General features: G+C 56.0%; 6 protein-coding genes across 6 annotated transcripts; 3 read left to right on the forward strand and 3 right to left on the reverse strand.

Annotated features, from left to right (window-relative positions):
• Window positions 1-102: 102 nt before the first annotated feature.
• Window positions 103-850, reverse strand: K452DRAFT_77366 (uncharacterized protein). Its single transcript, XM_033547116.1, has one exon. The coding sequence runs from the start codon at window positions 674-676 to the stop codon at window positions 251-253; it is 426 nt and encodes a 141-aa protein (XP_033395142.1). The 5' UTR covers window positions 677-850; the 3' UTR covers window positions 103-250.
• A 5,050-nt stretch (window positions 851-5,900) lies between these two features.
• Window positions 5,901-6,509, forward strand: K452DRAFT_300472 (uncharacterized protein; the record flags this gene model as incomplete). The annotated part of the gene is made up of 1 exon (XM_033542334.1): window positions 5,901-6,509. The coding sequence occupies one exon, from the start codon at window positions 5,901-5,903 to the stop codon at window positions 6,507-6,509; it is 609 nt and encodes a 202-aa protein (XP_033395143.1).
• A 4,086-nt stretch (window positions 6,510-10,595) lies between these two features.
• K452DRAFT_232292 (uncharacterized protein) lies at window positions 10,596-11,426 on the reverse strand (the record flags this gene model as incomplete). The annotated part of the gene is made up of 1 exon (XM_033537225.1): window positions 10,596-11,426. A coding segment is annotated over one exon (831 nt), but the record flags the coding sequence as incomplete, so codon positions are not given.
• Window positions 11,427-13,031: 1,605 nt separating this feature from the next.
• K452DRAFT_192255 (uncharacterized protein) lies at window positions 13,032-13,295 on the forward strand (the record flags this gene model as incomplete). The annotated part of the gene is made up of 1 exon (XM_033535860.1): window positions 13,032-13,295. A coding segment is annotated over one exon (264 nt), but the record flags the coding sequence as incomplete, so codon positions are not given.
• A 394-nt stretch (window positions 13,296-13,689) lies between these two features.
• K452DRAFT_232325 (uncharacterized protein) lies at window positions 13,690-14,430 on the reverse strand (the record flags this gene model as incomplete). The annotated part of the gene is made up of 2 exons (XM_033537228.1): window positions 13,690-14,024; window positions 14,100-14,430. The coding sequence occupies 2 exons, from the start codon at window positions 14,428-14,430 to the stop codon at window positions 13,690-13,692; spliced, it is 666 nt and encodes a 221-aa protein (XP_033395146.1).
• Window positions 14,431-16,378: 1,948 nt separating this feature from the next.
• On the forward strand, window positions 16,379-19,120 carry K452DRAFT_77419 (uncharacterized protein). The gene is made up of 3 exons (XM_033547117.1): window positions 16,379-18,281; window positions 18,331-18,802; window positions 18,851-19,120. Exons 1-3 carry the CDS (start codon window positions 16,429-16,431, stop codon window positions 18,956-18,958), a joined length of 2,433 nt encoding a protein of 810 aa, XP_033395147.1. The 5' UTR covers window positions 16,379-16,428; the 3' UTR covers window positions 18,959-19,120.
• The last annotated feature ends 508 nt before the right edge of the window (window positions 19,121-19,628 follow it).

Below are 19,628 nucleotides of genomic sequence, written 5' to 3' on the forward strand. Positions count from 1 at the left end.
AAAAAAACGAACGCAACGGCAGCAGCAGTATCGGCGGGAGCGGGGGCGGCGGCAGTGCCGTCGTCACCACATACCCGATCGATTCTTTGTATCAACGACTTCCTTCTTCTTCGTCTTCTACTACTACTAGTACTACTACTTTGCATTTTCGGCATCATCGGGCATCAGCGCTATCTATCAACCTTGTACACATGACAACACGCATCAAATCATACGCACACACACACACACACACACAAACACCCCCTTTCTACAGCTTTCGAGGTACTATACTTGTAAAGACGGCCAGACGGTAAAGACGAGCGGCGGCGGTTGGGAACCCCAATCGCGCGGCGGCGGTATGCAGCATCTCTACCACGCACGCATCGCTGGCGCGCCGTGGTGGCCTGGGTTTGGGGAGTAGGAGCGGGAGCGGGAGTGGGAGCGGGCTTTGTATCTCGTATACCTCTCTCCTTCTTTTCTGTTCTCTCATACTCATACCCTTCATCTTCTCTTCTTCTTCATTATCTTCTTCTTCCTCATATCCTTCCTCCTTCGTTCTTCCTTCCTTCACTTCACTTTCTTTCCTCATAGGGAATACTGGTTTTAGAAATCTTGTTCTTCTTCTTTCGTTTTTTTCCCAAATCAAAAGAAAGCGGAGTGGTGGGCGAACTCTGTGTTTTTTCGGACGGAGCATCTGTTTGCGTTGGTTCTGTGTCTGTTCTGGTCGCTATATCTTGCGCTTGCGTTTGCGTTTGCGGGGCTTTTTTGGGCGTTTTAGGTGGGGGTTCTATGGCCTTTTGAGGGCGCTGCGCTTGTTTTTTATACGCGCGCTTTTGCGCTTTCTTTGCGGTTGGGGTTGGGGTGGGCGTGGGGGGTCGAGAGTGAGATGGGAGAGGCCGTTTTCTGCGTTTTTTTACCTACTGAACTTGCTAGATCTGCTAGATCGTCTGCCTGCCTGCAGCCTGCGCTTGGAGCCTTAGTTTGGCTTTGGCTGGGGCTTTAGCTTTGGCTGGGGCTGGGGCTTAGTCTGGACGGCTGGGAATGGTGCTGCTTGCTTGCTTAGGTACGGTACTTACTTACTTATACTACTATATTATATCATATCGTGTTTACTCTGTATACTGTAACTGCTCTATTACTACTACTACCTATTCGTCTCCATCTTGGTACGCTATCTTGTGCGGTTCTCGGCTCTGTATGTTGCTGGGGATTTGGGCTGGGGGGGAGAGGGGGTAAGGACTTGGTGTGCTGTCCTTATATGCGTACTTGCATACTTGCTTGCTAGCTAGCTGGTTGGTTTGTTCGTGTGGTACTATATTATACTGTGCTATTTATTAGTTTAGTATACTTAAAAGCTAGAAAGAGAAGAAGTAGATTCCAATGCCCTATATATTAGCTTTATAGGTAGAAACGTATTCTTAGGGTAGTTAGCTATGTTTAGGATTTACTGCTGGTTCGGAGACTAGCGCTTTCTAAATCGTTTAGTTTTAAATTTTAGGGAACTAAGAATAGGTGACGGTAGTTTAGATACTTACTCTTAGGGAGTTTACTACCGTTATAACTTGCGGCTCGGCTTGTGTAGTATTTTAAGTAGGATGTTTAAGCGTAACTTCTTACGCAAGAAAGTCTAAGTCCCGTATAAGAGACTAGGACTACTAGACTACGCTCTCTACCTATTCTTTCTCCCGTCTATACATGCACGTATAACGTCTTCCTAACTCCTGTAGAGCCCATACGCCACAACGCACGCCCAACGCCATCGCGATTACTATCTCTGACACCACATCACGCAACAGCACTCACCCCTTCGCGCAACCCCTCAGCGCTCAACAGAACAGTACAACAGCACAAAGTCCAAAGACAGAAAACCCCGTTGCCGTACCCCTAGGGCATAGCTAGACAACGGGAAAGCAACCTAGTAGGCATCTCGGAGCCTAAAACCCTACCTACCCACGGCGCAGAGCCGGAGATGGTATAAGGAGAAATCTGAAAAGAAAAGAAAAAGATAAAAGAGAAGAGAGAGTAGAACCACCTCGCTCCACCACGACTGCTACTACCACCACCACCACGACACATGCAAGCATAGAAGCACGGAAGCAACGCCAGCCAGCCACGTGCGCGTTTGCCTGTCATATACCTACCTACCTACCTGCAAGCGTCACGGGTATGCGCCGCCTGCGCTCGTTCGCGCAGTCTACGCCGTAATGGTATATACGCCAAACAGGGCGCGTGTGATCTGTGATCGCTCTGGCGGGTGAACTGACACGGGCACTCCTCCTCTCTGCTATAACTAGGTAGGTACCTAGGTATTGCAGGGGTGGGAGGAGGCGCTGCGCACGTGGGTGCGTGGATGGGTGCGTGGGCGAGAAACACACCTCTCTCTCTCTCTCTTGATGGCGAGTATCTGTACCGCGCGCTTCTGCACCTCCTGCGTATCCACCTTGTTTCGTTGCCTAGGTGTTCGCCCGCCGTCACTGCCACCCTGCCCGGGCCAGCCTCGCTAGCAGCCTCACTCTCTCTCTTACCTACTCTTACTCCTCACTCCCCGCTCACGGACTGTCGCGCCCCCTGCTTGGGTTGTCGGCTCTCTCTCTCTCTCTCTCTCTCTCTGCTCCCACGTCTCCCCGCCCCGCTGCCGTCGCCCGATCTTTTAGCCAACCGTTCCTACACCTCCTCTTCCTCCTCTTCCTCCTCTTCCTCCTCTTCCTCCTCCTTCTTCGCCCACAAACCCAAATGCAAAATAAGAGCGCTGATCCCCACGCCCACGCACATACCTACACACTCACTCACTCACTCAGCCCCCCCGCACGCCCGCCCGCAGATCCAGCCGCAAATAGCTCGCGAGCCGTGCGTGCGCTGCGGGCGCTGCGTGCGGGGGGGCTGAGGGTATAAGATAGGCGGGGCTGCGTCAGCAGTGAGGGTAGGAGCAAGGACGGTAGGAGAGATAGGAGCAAGGAGCAGGAGCATGTGAGAAGGACCAAGCAAGCAAGCACTGTGCCGCATGCCTACCTGTGATCTGCCTTCTCCGTGTGTATATACATAGCACAATAGGCAAGAGCAAGGAAGCCGCATCGCGCAGTGCGCTGTGGCGTGATGCGTGAGCAGTCCAACAACAACTCAAGGCGTGCTGCGAGCAGGCCAGGCCCAGGCCATGAGCTATATGCTCCAGCAGGCACAGGCGCGGGAGTGCGCGGAGAATGCCAGGCACCTTGTCTACGCCTTGTGCAATGTAGGCACGGTGCCGTGAGATGGGGATCGGCGTGCGTGTGGTCTGCGCGGTGGGGATGGGGAGAGACGAGGAGGACGAGGACGAGGGCGGATGGGGGAGGTGTGGTTTTGTATGCGTGTGTGTGGCGTGGAGTGGTGGAGTGGAGTGCATGACCGCAATGTAGATGAGATGGCGCCATGCCGGAGGGACGTGAAACAGCGTTTGCAAGGTCGTCGTCAAGGTGGTGGAGCAAGACGAAACACCGTTGGCGGCGGATGCAAAACACCGTCCTCTCACCTACCTGTCCACCTATCCACCAATCTACCATGGAATCTACCACACACAACTCACCCAGCCCTCCAACCCTCTAACCCTCTTACAGACCTACTCTACCATCTCACCACCCAGCCGACCTCATCCGTCCACCCCTCCACGGACGCAACCACCTCGACGCCGCCCCGCCAAGTCCGCCAAGCGTTTCAGGCGCGCCGGCAGCTGTATAGCGAAGTTGCACAGCACAGCAAGGCGCCTGTCTGTCTGCCTGCCTATCTCGCCATCTAGAACCATCCCATCGCAGCTCATCGCAGCGCACGCAGCACGCATTAACACAGGTGATGGCGATGCGCGCGCACAGAGCGCCGTCAGCGCCGTTGAGGCGTGCGATCGGCGGGCGTGCGTGCTCGCAATCTGTATTGTATTGTACAATATTGTGTAACTATTGTAGGTAGCATGGGGGCGTGGGGGAGGGGGCACGGGGGGCGTTTGAGGTTGGGGCGGGACGAGCAACGAACCTGCTGCGTGCTGTCCGTTTTGTTTGAGCGTTGGGAGTCGAAGCGATTGTGCTGCGTCGTTGTGTGGGTGGGTGCCTGAGGCACGCACGCACGCACACACACACACTTTCTGGCTTCTGCGCTACGCTGCGCGCCTTGCCTTGCCTTGCCTTGCCGCTTGTGGGGACCGCAGCGGCGGTCTTATCGCTCGTGACTTGAGAGAGAGCGTACAATAGCCGTTCCACCACTGGCACTGCTGCTGCTGCTGCTGCAATACCCAGTACCCACCTGCCGACACCCGGCGGCGACGAAGAAGGTGGAGGCGCAGGGTGGGCACAGGCACAGGCACAGGCGTGCGTGGGGCCGAGCTGCGTGCCTGTGCCTGACGCCTGTGCCAGGACGAGCGACCGCAAAAGGCAAGCGAGAGACAGACCGAACCCTACCCGTCCCCGTGTCTCAGGCGCAGTCTCAGGCCCGGCAACCGACAACCGACAGCCGCCAACCGCCAACCGCCAACCGAGACTCCGGCAGGTTTGCCTGGGTGCCTGGCTGGCCAAGCTGCCGCCCAGTTCCTGCTATGTTCTACGGCGCCGTGGGTTGTAGGCACGTAGGTAGGAACTAGGTTCGAGAGTTCTCGTATGCAGGGAGGGCACAGAGGCGGGCCGGGCGGGTATGTCGTATCGCTATCGGAAGGCGGAGAAGCGAGACGGGCGGGTTTGCGACTTGCGAGGCAGAAACACGACACACGACGACGGGACGACGCACGAGCAGAGACAGGGAAAAATCTGAAAAATAAAAGAGGGGGGGGCGTGGCATTTTGAGACTATGGTGGAAACGGGATAGTACTGTACAGTAGAGGGTGAAGAATTAGAAATTAGAGGAAAAATGAGATAAAGGGAAGACTTTGGTTCGATTTGGCGGGCGGTGAAGAAACACATGTAGGTACCTAGGTAGGTTAGCTGGCGGCGCGGAGATGGGTCTTGGAGATGGATGGAAAAGGAGGTGGTGTGTGTGCGTGTGTGACCAGCACCAGCACCAGCACCACCATCACCACCGCAGCCGCCACCGCCGCCCACCGAGTCTCGAGCGGCGAAAGGCGGCGGCGAAGACAGAGCGAAACTGAAAGAGCAGAGATAGGCAGGCACCGAGCACGCACGCCCGCACGCTCGCACGCACTGGCGCCGGGCAGGTAGGAGCAGGATGCGGCTCGGAGTCGGCCTAATTAATCGAGGGTTTGGGTGGCACGGCGTGAGTGGGTGGGTGGTGAGATGGACGTGTGTGTGGGAGAACGTGCGTGCATCGGCGTCGTGCTTTGTTGGGCGGACGGAACCACTGCCTGCTGCACCACCACCACTGCCGTGGCATCGTGGGGGCGCAGAGACAGAGACAGGAGAGGGGAAGAGAGAGGGGGAAGGGAGAGAAACGTGGAGGTGTTTTGTTGTTTGTAGGTACGATAGCTAGATACCGTATTGTAGACAGGCACAAGCAAAGCATTGGAATTGTTCTGCTGCATTGATTCGCGAGATGCGATATAGCCAGGGGTCCAGCTCACGGTAACACTTTGGCAAATTCGCCCGGACACGTAATTTCCCGCACCCCCATAGTCCAACTATTGGTGTGATCCTGATCCGGGGCGCAAACACTATTGCCGCCGTGGCCGCTCATTTCGAGCGAGCTCGCGCAATTAAATCCCATCCTTGCCCGCGCCGCTTCTTCTTCTTTTTCTTCTGCGCGTTGTTGCCCTGAATCTCACCGTCAGCCCCCAGTCGCTCTTTGTAGCCCAGTCACTCTTTTTTCAACTCAACCAGCAACCAACCACTACCTACTCGACTATCTTCGTCGTCGTCGTCGTCGTCGTTCGTCAATCCTAGCCGATCCATATCAGCCAATCGACCATCTATTCCCTCAAGAGTAGTCAGCCAACCAACCAACCAATCAAAATGCGCGCCTCAACCCTCTTCACCGCCGCCACGGCCTTTGCCCTCGCCTCCGCCCAATTCCAACTCGCCGACGACTCGGCCGACTCGGGCAAGAAGACCATCACGACGACGGCCTCGACCGTCACCAGCACGCGCACCGTCCACCTCCTCACCACCGAGACGCACTACTACAGCACCGCGTCGGGCAGCGTGTACGCGAGCACCGAGACGGAGACGATCGACTCGGTCATCACGGACGTGTCGTCGGCGCCGACGCCCGACGCGGCCGGCGCCGTCGAGGCCGCCGCCGTGTCCTCCACCCCCGCGGCCGTCGACGCTGCCGCCGTCACCCCCTCCGCTGCCGCCGCTTCCACCCCCGTCTCCGCTCCCGCTCCGCTCGTCACCCCCGCTGGCATCTATCCCGCTGCTGGCAACGGCACTTCCGGCCACGCTGCCGCTACCGGCTTCAAGACTAACCCTGCCAGCGGCAATGGCAATGCCGGCGCTGATGGCAAGCCTGCCGCTTCGAGCGCGCCTATCACCCCGTCCACGGGTGCGGCAGCCGGCTTGAGGCTCGATGCTAGCGTCGCCGCGCTGGTGGCCGGTATCGCGTACCTCGTTGTTGTTTGAGGCGTGTGATGGCCCTGTCATGTCCTGTTGCTTGTCTCTGTCTGTTATCTGTTCGAGGAGCGCGAAGCGAGTGGCGTTGCTGCTGTCGCTGCTGATACCTACCTACCTACTACCTTACCAACCACATACCTACACAACGCGCACGCCGAGCCGCGACGCACGCACGCGCGCGCTCACGCCGGCCTTAATCACATCCGTGGCTTTATTATTTTTTTTCCTTCATTTTCCTTTTCCTGTCCAATTTACACTAGCTCCACCACCTACTCCTACCACTTCTAGTGCCGCACCGGTCGGCCGCGACACTCCTTTTCTGAACACTTGCATTGCGCGCTGTCTGTCCTTTTTTTCTTCTTTTCGTTTTTCATTTTTCTTTTCTTTTCTTTTGCCTTTCGCATCTGCCTCTTGTCCTCTCTTTAATTTCTAATCCCGCTGTCGCTCTGCTGCCTGCTGTTCTGCGGCGCTTATGCCCTCCCTACTACCCACACTTCCATCCATCCATTCATCCACCAGTCGACAAACGCATTCATCCCCTCTTCGCGCGGCTCCGCGTTCGCGCGAGCCGGCATAGCATGTAGAGGAAGAGTCAGACTGGACGTCAACCCAAACAGAAAGGAAAGGAAAGGAAAGAAGGCGAGTGCAACGCGCACGCCAAACCAGCAAGCCCCAGCGTCAGCGTCGGCGCCAGCGTCGGCGAACGAACGCCACGCAACGCTGCAGCCGAAACTCAGAAGAGGACTCAAAAGAGGAGGAGAAAACCCAGAGAGGAGGAAAGATCGGAAAGAAACAGAAAAGAAAAAGAAAGAGAAAAGGAAAGAAGAGAAAAAGAAGGACCAGCACCAGCCGCAAGCGACGAGGTCTTAGCATCTGCCGCTTCATTTCGTCGGATACTCATATATATCTCTCACGATGTTCACGCTTCTATATACCCCCCCATTTTTCAGCTTCCACCTTTGCCTTACTCTGCTGTGTTGTGTTTATTGTGCTGTGTTTGTTGTGCTGTGTTTGTTGTGCTGTGCTTGTCGTGCTGTGATACTGTCGTTTTCCTCCACGCCCACTCACTGCGTATTGTACAGTAGCTAGGTGGTAACTAGGCACTGCGTAGCGCATTTGTACGTAGGTAGTAGGCACGCGCCGAAACCCCGACCTCCGGCGGCGCGGAGATTTGACGTCTGATCATGCCCATGCATCCATGTGTATTACCTAGTTGTATTACCCTCCACGCCGCCGCCGCCGTCATCAGCGCCGCGAATTACCTTTGGCATGGTTGCTTGGCGCTTGGCGCCGGACGTGTGTGCTTGGCGCCTGGCGCGCTGGTGTTGCTTTCTTGCCTTTCCTTTCCTCCTTTCCTCCTTTCCTTTCCTTGTTGCCTTTCCTTGTTGCCTTGACTTCGCTGGGTGTTGGGTGCCGGCATAGCGCGTGCTAGGAGATGTTGTTAGAGCGGAAAGTACGAACAAAACAAAACAAAACAAAACTATAGCTCTCTATAACTGTGACTGTGAGTCTGTGTATTGGTATTGGGCATTTGCTTGCTTGCTTGCTCGTCTAGAGTGTGGACGTGGTGTGTAGTGTGTGTGATGTGTGTGTGGAGCTAGGTATAGAGATGGAGTATAGAAGAACAGCAGGCAGGGTTTTGATTTGATTTTAGAGCTGCACTTCACTGCGCTCTACCTCCCGCTACAGCTGTACTGCACTGCACTACACTGTACAGCACACACACACACACACACACACACACACACACACATGTATAAACTTAACCAACTACCTAACCGCATAAAAAACCCTCTTTCATCCATATCATCTTATCCGTCCTCCTATACCTACTATTTAGATCTAGGCGGGCATATAATACGTAAGCAAATTGTAAACAGTATATAGTATACAGTATATACTAGACCTAGAGCCAGAACAAAGGACTAGGACATGGGTATGGGTTTTTGGCTTGGGGGGTCGTGTACCCTACTATCTATCTATCTATACTTCCTAAGCAGAATGAAATGAAATGATCAAGATATATACGCGACCAAGCCGACGCCGCACCCGACGTGCCCGGCGTTTGCAGCTCCTTCCTTTTTTGTTTTTGTATATTAGCGGCGCCCCAGCGCGCGGTGGTGTCGAGAACGGGCTGGGTGAGGTGAGGCAGCGCGCTGCACCCACCTGTCCTGCATGCCTGCGTGCGTGCGAGACTGCTTGGAGCGTCTTCCCTCCATCATCAACCACCACCACCACCACCACCACCACCACCCTCCCCTCAAAGGTACACACACCCACCACCACGCCCACCACCCCTCATGCCACCCTTACATAAGCAAACTCGTCCCCCCGTCCAGCACCACCACCACCCCCACCAGCATCCCACTCCCGCCCCAGCATCCTTCCCACCGCCACGCGCTCATAGAACCCTCTCCCAGCATCACGCACCAGCAGCACGTTCGCGACGCCATCGCCCGCGCCACCACCCCCATAGCCCCCTCCTTTCACCCGCGAGAGCAGCACGAGGTAGCACTCTGGAGCTGCGGCTCCCTCTTTAGAGGCTCCCCCGGTGGAAGCTCCTCCTCCCCTACAGCCGCCCTCCCGAAAAGCTCCTGCCCGCCCGCCCCCGCCTCCTCCCCCACCCCCACCTCCTCGAACCCGCCACGCGACGTCCCGCTCCCGCTCAAACAGCACGCCGCACGGCCTGCGCCGCCCGCGCTCAAACAGCAACGTCGCCGGCGCAGGAACCTCATGCTCGACCTCGACGACGCGGGCGCCCGCGCCCGCCGTCCCCGCAAACGCGAGCTGCCCCGGCGCCAGAGTGGCGGAGTACCGCCCATCGGCCGTAGTCAAGCGCTGCTGCTGCTGCGTCGGCGCCGCCGCCGTGGCCGTGGCCGTGGCATCGGCATAGCTGCCTTCCCCCCCGCCCCCGCACCAGTACAGCTGCCCCCGCCCCACCTGCTTGGCGCTGAACGCGCGCCGCCACGCCCAGAAGCACAGCGCGTCGGGGCGGGCGGCGAAGGCGGCGTCGGGCGGGAGGCCGCGCAGCAGGGCTTCCAGCTCCAGCACGCGGGGCAGGACGACCCAAGGCTTGGGCAGCGCAGGCGCGCCGTCCGGCCCTTTTTCCGGCTCTTGCGCCGCGTGGAACGGCCACGCCGGCAGCGGCGCCTTGTGCTCGATGTGCGCGCTGTCGCCCGTGGAGACGTAGGCGTCGAAGAGCTCTGCCCCGCTCGGCGCCCGCAGGTGCGTCCACTCCCGCAGCCCCAGCGCGTGCAGCCCCGCCCGCACGGCCGCATTGCTGTCTTCCCATGGCCAGTCAGCGTTGGGGGCCGTTGAGGCGCGCGCCCATCGCCCGGACGGGTGGTCTGCGAGCAGGTGGAATAGCTGCCGGATCAGGTGCGTGACGGTACGGAGGTAGTCGATGGCGTAGGCGTCGTAGCCCGGGAGCGCGCGGCGCGGCACCGCCAGGCTGCGCCAGTTGAAGGCGCCCGCGACGCGGTGGTTGCGGCGGCGGTGGTGGTGGTGGCGGGGGAGGGCGCGCACGTTGCCGTCGGGGGCGCCCATGATGCCGAACTCGGCGACGCAGGGCTGGAGGTAGTGGAACTCGAGGGGGGACGCCGACGTGTGCTGCATGTCGTGCGGGTGGGGGACCGGTTGGAGATGGTGCATTTGGCCTTTCCAAGCGGCCCAACTCCACGTAGGCGGGGGCACGGGGTCGGCGTCGGGGTCCTCGGGCGACGTCGACGTCGACGTCAGCTGCAGCACGCGGTGGCGCGGGCATTTGAGGACGGGGTCCCAGAAACGGTAGTGCGAGAGCGAGGTCGGCGCCCAGAGGAGGGCGTGGTCGAGGTAGAGGGCCGGGAGGCCGCACACGAAGCTGGTTTCGAATGCTCTTTCCAGCGTTTTGATGATGGCGCTGAAGGCGTTCAGGACGTCCGAGTCTTTGCTCAGCACGCGGCCGGTGTATTCGTGGAGCAGGTCGTCGTAGAGAGAGAACCCGTTCAGAGACGCCATGCGCGTGGCGATATCTTGCGGCGAGGACTGCAGCCGCTTGCTTTCCCTGTAAGCCGAAGGGCCCCAGGCACATATGTTTTCGTCTTCGCGATGACATCCGGAGGGGCACTGGAAGTAGATTTGGCGGTCGGTCAGGTACAGGCACCGCCGCGACATGAGCCGTTCTTGGAACGTCCATCCCCTGTGCTCGTAGATGGTGTTGGTGCGAATGAAATCCAGGCACGGAGGTCGCGCGATAAACTTGGTGCCGCTGCTGAGCTCGGCGAGCGAGCAGATTTCCTTCCTCTTGGTCCCTTCTCTTACACCAGGGAGCTCGTCATTGCCATGTTCGCCGGTGAGCGCCACCAAAGTCAAGTGCGATTTGCTGTAGATGACATCCATTTGGGATATTTGCTGATCTCTGAGGGCTGTGTTGTCTTGGACGATGCAAAGCAGATCGCACCACAGATATCTGAGGCCTATTCGACTAACCAAATCCATGGCGTCACGAACAACTACCGGTAAGTGGATGCCATTGAGCGCTCCCGGAGTGCGGAGAAAAGCTATGTTGGAGCTCGACGCGTATATCACTTTCTGGCCTCCCCACTTCCCCCACACATAACTCAGCGCCGCGAACTTGGCACCCGACGGCGCAGTAACGACCTTCCTCTCTCCCACGTCAATGAGCAACATGCCCGCGAGGCTCCGACCACCTGCTCTGGTCGTCTCGGAGTGCGGCATGTTGCAGGTGTCGTCATGCTGGGTTTCGCATTCGTGAAGCCAGTCGCGTATCTGACCAAAGTCGATCTGTTTGCTTCGTAAGATGCGTCCCCGAAGAGAGTGGCCGTAGCCACCACCACGACGGGAGCTGGTGTCTGACAAGGACAGAAGCGAAATCTCGCTCGCGATGCTGACAAAAGACGATGACGTCGAGAGCGTAGGCGTAATCATTCGTATCCAGCCACGGATTTCCGTATGAGGGACATCCTGAATGGTCGCGGGCGCAACCTCGGTACAGAGGACGGCAATGTCTTCTCTCGAGGGCTTCAAACTCAGCGTGACTTTGTGGTCGTACTTGGACTTGTCCGCACCACTCTGTTTCAACAAGCGATGAACCAATCTGCAGAGCTGGCACTGTTCCTTGCGCTGCTCCAGGTCTTTAAAAACACCAAGAGGTATGATCTGCCCAAACGGCAGCTCATCCCTCCGCTCAAGCCAGAGGGAGTCGCATGTGTCGCAGACATCGCGCCTCTGTGAACGCGGCGTGCCTGGAGACCTCGGAGATCTAGGCGATCGAGGAGACTTTCGCGACGGGGTCAGCGACCTCTGGGAGGCGGAGCTGGGCGTTCTAGGCAGCTCGCCAGGCCGCGGCCAAGAGCCTCGTGCGCGGTCTGTAAGATTCAAATTGAAAGTCGAGTGAGACGTCGGCAGCTCACCCTGCGACATCTTGATCAGGAGATAGATTCAGATCCGAACCGCGGCCACGTGAATTCGGGTGGTCGCTGGAGGCTTTGAGGCGCATACGAGGCGTCGTCGCGGTTCAATCACGTAGGCGCGTTAGACGGGAATCTGAATTGGATTCAGGAGACTGCGTCTTGCGATGGGGGCGGCTGGGGATGCTGCAGCGCAAAAGGGTGGTTCCAGCGAAACAGAGTCGATGGAAGAGAATTTGCGCGGCTGCCTGGCGCGCGAGGCACCAACCGTCTTAAGTTACATTGGTCAATTGGTCCTCCTCGTGTGGCCGTAGCAAAAATTCTCATGCGTGACCGTAACGGGCTGCGCCGATTTGTTTGGGGTGCATGCGGGGGCCGCTGAGGCTGAGTGAAGGCTGCAGCGACGCTTACTGAGCCGTGACCGTGCCGCATGCCTCGAGGAATGTCAACCATAAACATCAGGCCCTGAGCGAAGAGAAAAACTCCGTTGCGACAGCTTCAATGAATGCCATTATCGCGACTCTGGTGCGATTTCGAGGGCTTGAGGACGGTACTCGCGATGCTGCTTCATCGTCGAGTCACATCATCAGGCGGTGAATAAGATAATTGTGATAGGCTGCGGCAGATTAGTTAGGGCACAAGAGGTTTGAGATGTGCGCAGCAGAGCAAAAGACCCGGAAACCTCGAGAGTGTAGCAGTTGTGAAGGTATTTGTGCGACGGAGGATACATACAAATACTAGGTAACACACTTGCATTGGCAGCCACAAGCGCACGCCGTTCTTCCGCGCGCCCGCCAAAAAGGCCTCGGGCGACGTCCCTATCGATAAGCCGTGACGTCATTCATAACACCTCAGTTGGCTTTTCCTCGACTTCCAAGGCGTCGTCATTCGCGCAGTTAAGAAGCATACCCCTCTCTCATCCCACTTCTCCACCATTCCTCACACACACAAACCCCTCTTTAACTCTTCCTCAAGCCTCCTCACCAATCTACCACCACCAACGGCCTAAACCACCACCACCTACAACCCGACCACGACCACAACCACCACAATGGCCATCTTCAGCACGCGCGCCCCGACGCTCCTCCAGCGCACCGTCCTTCGCGCGCCCCTCACCAGCCACACCACCCACAGGACCCTTAGCACAACCCCCCGCCGTCTCCTAAAAGAAGACGCCGACCGCACCCCCGAGCAAGCCGAAGCAGCCAAGCAGTCGCAGCTCGAGAAGCAGAAGCGCGGACAGGGCCATTGGCACGAAGAGCTGGCCAGCGCGGGCGAGTCCAGCGTCAAGGCCGACCAAGACGCGCACAAGGTCAGCGATCACAAGCAGCACATGCAGGAGCTGCAGCGGGCGGGCAAGGAGAAGGGCGAGAAGGGAGAGTTGTAATTCAAGAGATGGTCTTGTTTCCTTGCTGCGTATGAAGCGTTTTGTCTGGAGATTGGAAAGACGATAGAAGAGAGACTGTTCGATTACCGGAATAGATGTGTGCCGTCCTTGCACTGGCACTGGCGAAGGATTGTCCCATCCAGCCCTACTAAACCAAATCATACCTACCATAACTCCAATCCCAATGGTTTAACAAAAGCAAAAAATCCGTCGTATAGTGATATCCAGGAAGCCCGCCCACGAAACCAAATGTTACCGGGTATAATAAAAAACAAAAACAGTAACCCAATCCCAACTCTCACCCTCACCCCACAGAGCCTGAACCTGAACCAGCCAGCAGCATGCCCGTATCCCTCATCCGCCCCTCCAACCTCATACTCTTACTCCCCCTCACTTATTTATACCCAAACAGCCTATCCTTCCACGTAACCTTCACCGGCGTCTCCACGTCAAACGCGCTCATCGTCGGATTTCCCTTCTCACTAACCCCCCTCTTCTCGCCCTTCTCAAGATCCCTCTCCTTCGCTCTCCCCTTCGCCCCCGGACGCGGCGACGGCGACGCAACCCTCACGCCCGGCTTCCGTTGCTGGCATTCGCGCTCGTGGTGCGGGAAGCGCGCACTGCGCGGCGTGGCCAGGCGCGTAGCCACACGGCGCGAGGCGCGCTTGAGCTTGTCGCGGAGCTCCCATTGGCGCTTCTTGGCTAGGAAGAAGAGGACGGTTGAGACGACTGCGGAGGTAGAGGTTAGTATCGCGTATCTTGAGAGAAGATGGGCTTGGTGAGGTATGAGGGGAGGGAACGCACTTCCACCACCGGCTACAACTACTACCACGACAATGATGGCCGCCATCCCGCCTTTCGAGAGCTTGAACGCGCCATCGTCAGCACCCTCTGCGCCTGCGGTATCGTCGACCCTGTCGCGTCCGCTGTTGTCCTTTTCTTTTATGGAGCTCGCGGTTGTGGCCTCGGTCTCTGAAGTGACGATTTTCGAGACGGGGTGTTCGGTTTGGGCGGCGGGGGCGTCGACAGATGCGACGGCGAGGGTCTTCGTGGCCGTAGCCGTCGTCTCTTCGGAGATAACGGGCAGGGCGAGCAAAAGCGCTGTAAGCGCCAGGATGAGAGAATGCGACTTCATCGCGACGAAGACGATGCGGCTCTGCACAGCAGCACCCAAAGATCCGGATAATAAAAGACTGGCGGCGGCGGGACGAAAAAAGACTGCAGACGACGGAGGAAATTGCGGAAGCAAGCAATAAAGCTGCCAATGGAGAAAAAACTCTTGAGTCCCAAAGCTCCTATATTAACACCACACCACCATCGGTGCCCAGCACCAGCACACAACGGCAGGAGGCCCTTGCCGCGGCCTCCTCACCCCGGCGGCTACAGCATCACACGCTGTCACACAAGGATGCCCTCATTTGGGCACATCCAAAGTGTGAGCCCTGGATCCAACCACAACGCAGGAACAGCTGTGGCGGCGGGCGATTGGTGGCAAGCGTAGGCAGGCACGGCGGTTAGAGAGATGCGCGACGAGGGTGTTGGTGCGCGAGACGCGTCTGAACATGCTGATTGGTCGGTCGCGGCGTGCCTGCCGCAGGGCTTGTTTGGCGAGGGACCGAGACGGCGGCCGACAGCCCTCGCGACGCCGACCGCACGCCCGAGAATCACTGTGACTTCTGCTAGTGATGGCCACTCATGGCGAGTTGTGCGGGAGTGATGGTCGGTCGCGGCGGGGTTCTTGCGGCTCGCTCATGGGTCGCCTCCTCCTCGTGGGAAACTCTTTGGGTCACGCTGCGTTTGCCGAGTACGAAGAAGTTGAGTCGCCTGCCCTTGAAAGATTTTATGGCGCGATGAGCTTTGACTCGAGCGCACTCCTGGTGCGAGATGGCGATGTGGGTATGTGATCGGTGTGGCTGACTGACGACCACATACCGTGGGAAACACCTATACAGTACGCTGTGAGAGCATGAAGAGATGATAGGAACTCTGCCTGCTAAGAACCGCATGACTTCAAACATGACAGGGGTATTAAAAAAACAAGCGGGACATTGTAGAATCCCAAATTCCCGCAATGCGTTCAATCAGGAAGCGTCTGGTACCTACAGTAGGTCGACTTGACAAAGCTCATGCCCGGAGGCTCTAAGAATTGGCGCTTTCAGAAGTTTTGAAGCTTCTTCTGATTGCCCCGAACCTGCATCCCTTGGGCGCGGCAGGTTGCAAAAGTCATGGCGGAGGTTTGGTTGAGAACCACCTCAGTTTCTACGACTCATTTGAATATTTGAGTTCGATTTGGTTTTATCTCAGTTAAACTCAGATATTGTTCATTCCCATCAGGGAGGAGCATCATGAGGTTGTTCGCCAGAGCTGGCATGTTGGCATAGATCCTTCCTTCTCTTTGAGGAAGGCAGGGTCAGTCGAAGGCTGCTGCGGCTCGTGGCAACTGCCTCAACAGCCTTCCCTCTTGCCTAAGTCTCAACGCACTCACACTTTCATCCGCTACACCATCTTTCAGTCTCTCTCAAGTTTTTCTTCATCAAAATTTTGTCAGTCCTCAGTACCCAGTTCTTCGTGCGGGTCTTTTATGCCTGTTGGAGGCATCTTCCAGAGACTCCGCAGGCACTTCCTGAGCTGCACATCGATCGGCAGCTCACAGACGACCGAGATGGATTCACCGTCGGTGTCAGGACGTGTCCTCGTCCAAGGCACACCAGAAAGTCATCCTCACATACTTGAACATGAGGTCGAATGCGATGAAGTGAACCGAATTCCAAGCACTCAAATTTCGGCGTCCATCATGCGTGAACCATATGACGAAGACGAGCATCAAGTGTCTTCTTCATTGCAATCAGGCGCTGCTCACACCTCTGCCGATCACCGTCCCAAACAAGGACTAAACAACAACGGATTCGTGCAAAGACCTCAATCTAGTGGAGAGCGGAACGACGCTGGCTTTTTCTTTGGACCAGCGACCAAGCGGCAGGTTGATTTGGTAGGCACACGCAAGACGCCCGGTAACCAGCGGAATGGCACTTCTCATCCGACACCGACAACGGGTCAAAGAACTCCACAGGCACGGCCTGGTAAGCCCATCCAAGCGCCTTGCCATTCTCGCTGTTAACACTTCACAGATCAGATGCGGTCCCACCCTCACCGCAAGCTTCTTCAAGGTCCAAGTCAGCATTCAACATCGTCTTCTGAGATGCATCAGTCTCAATCACCGACTTCACCTTCCCAAATCACAAGCCATGAGAGCGGAGGCACAGATCAAAGGGCACTTCACGATCGAGCCAGTGCAAGTCCCCCTTTCCAAGTTGATCGCGAAACGTCTACCACCCACGAACACAACAACTTGGATGATGGCAGTACACTCACCCGTGGAGCTGGGAAGAAGCCTGCTTCAGGTTACCATGAAAAACCAGCCCTTGATAAGACCATAGGAACACGTTTATTGGCTCCGAAATACAAGAACGCGCAGATGAGTAGTACTTTCGCTAACCCGACCTTTCGTCCAATGGAGATACCACATATGTGGGAGGGACACACGCCTCTTGAGCCCATCAGAGAGGAGGTAGATGCGATGCACCAGTCTATTCTGCCTGGTAAACCCTTGAAGCCGTCAAAAAAGCGCAAGAAACTCTTCAAGCCTACGCAAAGTTCGTCGGGAAGGACGAGCGATGATACCACCTCCCCTTCAGATGTTGGTTTGTCACAACCGGTGCTCCAATCTTCCGTCTCTGCGGGGAACAGCACCGATGTGACGCATGAAGTACCGCCTGCCAATGCTACGATTCCGAATGGTACCAGGGAAAGCACTGCTCCAAACGCAGATGGCGGCAGACCAGACAAAAGCCAGCGGTCTACAGAGAGCGCCATGGCTCAGACGCCAGAAGCTCCTTTAGAAGGATCAGATGTTGGCCTCACTGGAGGCCGAGCAACCGCTCTGCCGTCACTTACACAAAACCTCTCGGGTTCTGCCGAGGAATCAGCATGCGACGGTACCAACCGACAGGGCTTGCCTTCCGGGGTATCAACACACGACGTTCACCCACCAGTAAGGCCTTCTGGTCAGGCCCAACACAAGAAACCCACGAAACGCTCGACTCACCCTGAACACTTGGCTGGAGAGCAAGTGCGTTCATCGAATCCAAAGCCTCGACCAATCGCCGCTGAAGCATCTAAGACAATTGATGATGCTCTTCTGCACGGTATATCGTCCCGCGTCGGCCCTTCCAAAGTCTCAAAACCGAAAACTACGAAACCGTCGAAGGTGGGCCCTACAGTAGACCGAGATCAGCGATGGATTGCAGCAAATGCCACGCAGGATGAACAGCCGCCCCGTAAAGCTTCAGTGGAAATGTTCATGCTTCTGGCCAAGATCATGCAAGACGAACAAGAGGAAGCAGCACGCATAGAGGCGAGGCGAGAAGACGCCCGGAATAGGGATATGGAACGACTTCGAGCTCAACTAGAGCAAGTGGCTTCCCAGAAAGAGGGCTTAGCCGCAAAGGTGAAGCAACACGAAAGCACGATTCAGGAAAGTCTCTCAAAACACGAAGACTTGAAATCGTCGAAGAAGGAGCTCGAGTGCAATTTTAACGGGCTCCAGAAGAAGCACAAAGACTTGGAGTGTGCCCATTCTAAGATCATCGAGGACTACAAGCACGAGAAAGAGTTGAAGAGCAAGGCTGAAGAGCGTGTCGAAGATCGGGCCAGAAACGAAAATCTTCTGACCCAACAGCTGAATACCGCATTGGAAAAATATGACAGCATCAACACGACATTGAAAGCGCAAGCCGAGTCTTCCAAGAAGCTTTCTGAGAGTTATGATTCACTCCTTGTTCCACTCAATGAGCTTCGCAATGACGAAAGTTTGCGGAACCACCTCAAAGAATGCCTTGATTTGATGAGGTCACTTCATTCATCCAATTCTGCCCTTCCAGATAGCATTGAAAGACTGAAGGAGATGACCAAACTACTCGAAGAGAAGTAAGTATCTTTCTTTGGCTAAGTCTTCTAGATACTAATTTTCCAACAGCATCGAGTCTGGATTCAGTGATGCGAGAGAGAGCACTGCCGGGTTTCAGAAAGCAGCCTCGACGACCGAGGAACGATTCACAAGCCATCTTCAGACGCTCAAACAAGAACTTTCATCCTGGAAAGCTATGCAAAATCAAGTCACGGAGCTACGGGAGAACAATGCAATTATCGAGGAACGTTCCACAGGCCTGCAGGACACAATCACAACCCTCAATGCGCAATTCAATGAATCAAAGGCTAGAGAGACTGGTCTCCAGAACAGTGTTGCGAGTTTACTAGAAGAATTGGCTAGTGCCAAAGCGGCGGTCATCCCGATAGACGAGTCCAAAATCCGGGATCTCGAAGCGAAGAATCAGGATTTGATGATGCAACTTGAGACTGCACGCTCAGATGTATCTGAGAACACGGGGAAGCTCCAGGCCTTATCCGAATCAGAGGAAAGGCTTCGCACGGAGCGTGTGGAGTTGCAGGTATGTTCCAGTTTTTTGGTTTACCGTTCAAAGTTAACAAATATCCAGGAAAAGCTGAGATTGTCCGAGGAAGAATGTATTCAATTGCGTACACAATGTGACCAAGCTACTGAAAACGTAGTGATATTCCTTGCTTGCATAATTTTCTTTCGCTAATCAGCTTCTTATAGGCTAACAAGCTTATCAAAGAAACTCACGCGCAACTTTCCAAAGATGCGAAGGAGTTGGAGCAGGCTCAAGAAGCCAAGCACGAGAACGAAATGTATCAGAAGGACCAGAAAGTTATTCAATTGCAAGGAATTGTGGACTCGAAGGAAAAGGAGATGCGAGACCTCAAGCGCCAAGTTCTGATGAAAGAGACTCATATCCTTAACCTGAACGCGGCCAAAGCTTCGGCCAACAAAACCTTGGAAGACCTTCAAGCCCGTCTGGAAAAAACTGAGTCTGAGCTCAACGACAATTCAAAATCCTTGGAAATCGATGCCCTGTCAGAGAAACTCGAAGCGAAGAATGCCTCACTACAGACGTTGGAGGCAGAGCGAGCTTCTGATGCTGCCGAAATGGTATCACTCCGTCAAGCCACTGAACAAGCAGAAGCTGCGCTCAATGAGAAAAACCGCGCAGCAAAGCAGCTGAAATCTGAGTATGAACAGGCTACAGCCGAACACCAGCGGACGATAGCAGGTTACAAAGAGTCTCTAACCAAGCAAGTGGAGGCCAAAACCAAAGAGCTTCAGAAAATCAAAGATTCTCTTGCAACTGTCCAAGAGTCGCACAAGAAAGCCGAAGCTGACTTTAAACTGTCGATAAAACGTCAAGAGTCACT

This window comes from Aplosporella prunicola (assembly GCF_010093885.1).
Source record: "Aplosporella prunicola CBS 121167 unplaced genomic scaffold K452scaffold_20, whole genome shotgun sequence".
Lineage (NCBI taxonomy): Eukaryota > Fungi > Ascomycota > Dothideomycetes > Botryosphaeriales > Aplosporellaceae > Aplosporella > Aplosporella prunicola.

Excerpts from the sequence above, each read along its gene's own strand:
- K452DRAFT_77419 (XM_033547117.1), top strand. The coding sequence starts at position 16,429 with ATGCGGTCCCACCCTCACCGCAAGCTTCTTCAAGGTCCAAGTCAGCAT. Across the intron at positions 18,282-18,330 it reads ACCAAACTACTCGAAGAGAA|CATCGAGTCTGGATTCAGTG; the intron begins GTAAGTATCTTT and ends ATTTTCCAACAG. Across the intron at positions 18,803-18,850 it reads CGGAGCGTGTGGAGTTGCAG|GAAAAGCTGAGATTGTCCGA; the intron begins GTATGTTCCAGT and ends ACAAATATCCAG.
- K452DRAFT_77366 (XM_033547116.1), bottom strand. The coding sequence starts at position 676 with ATGCTCCGTCCGAAAAAACACAGAGTTCGCCCACCACTCCGCTTTCTT.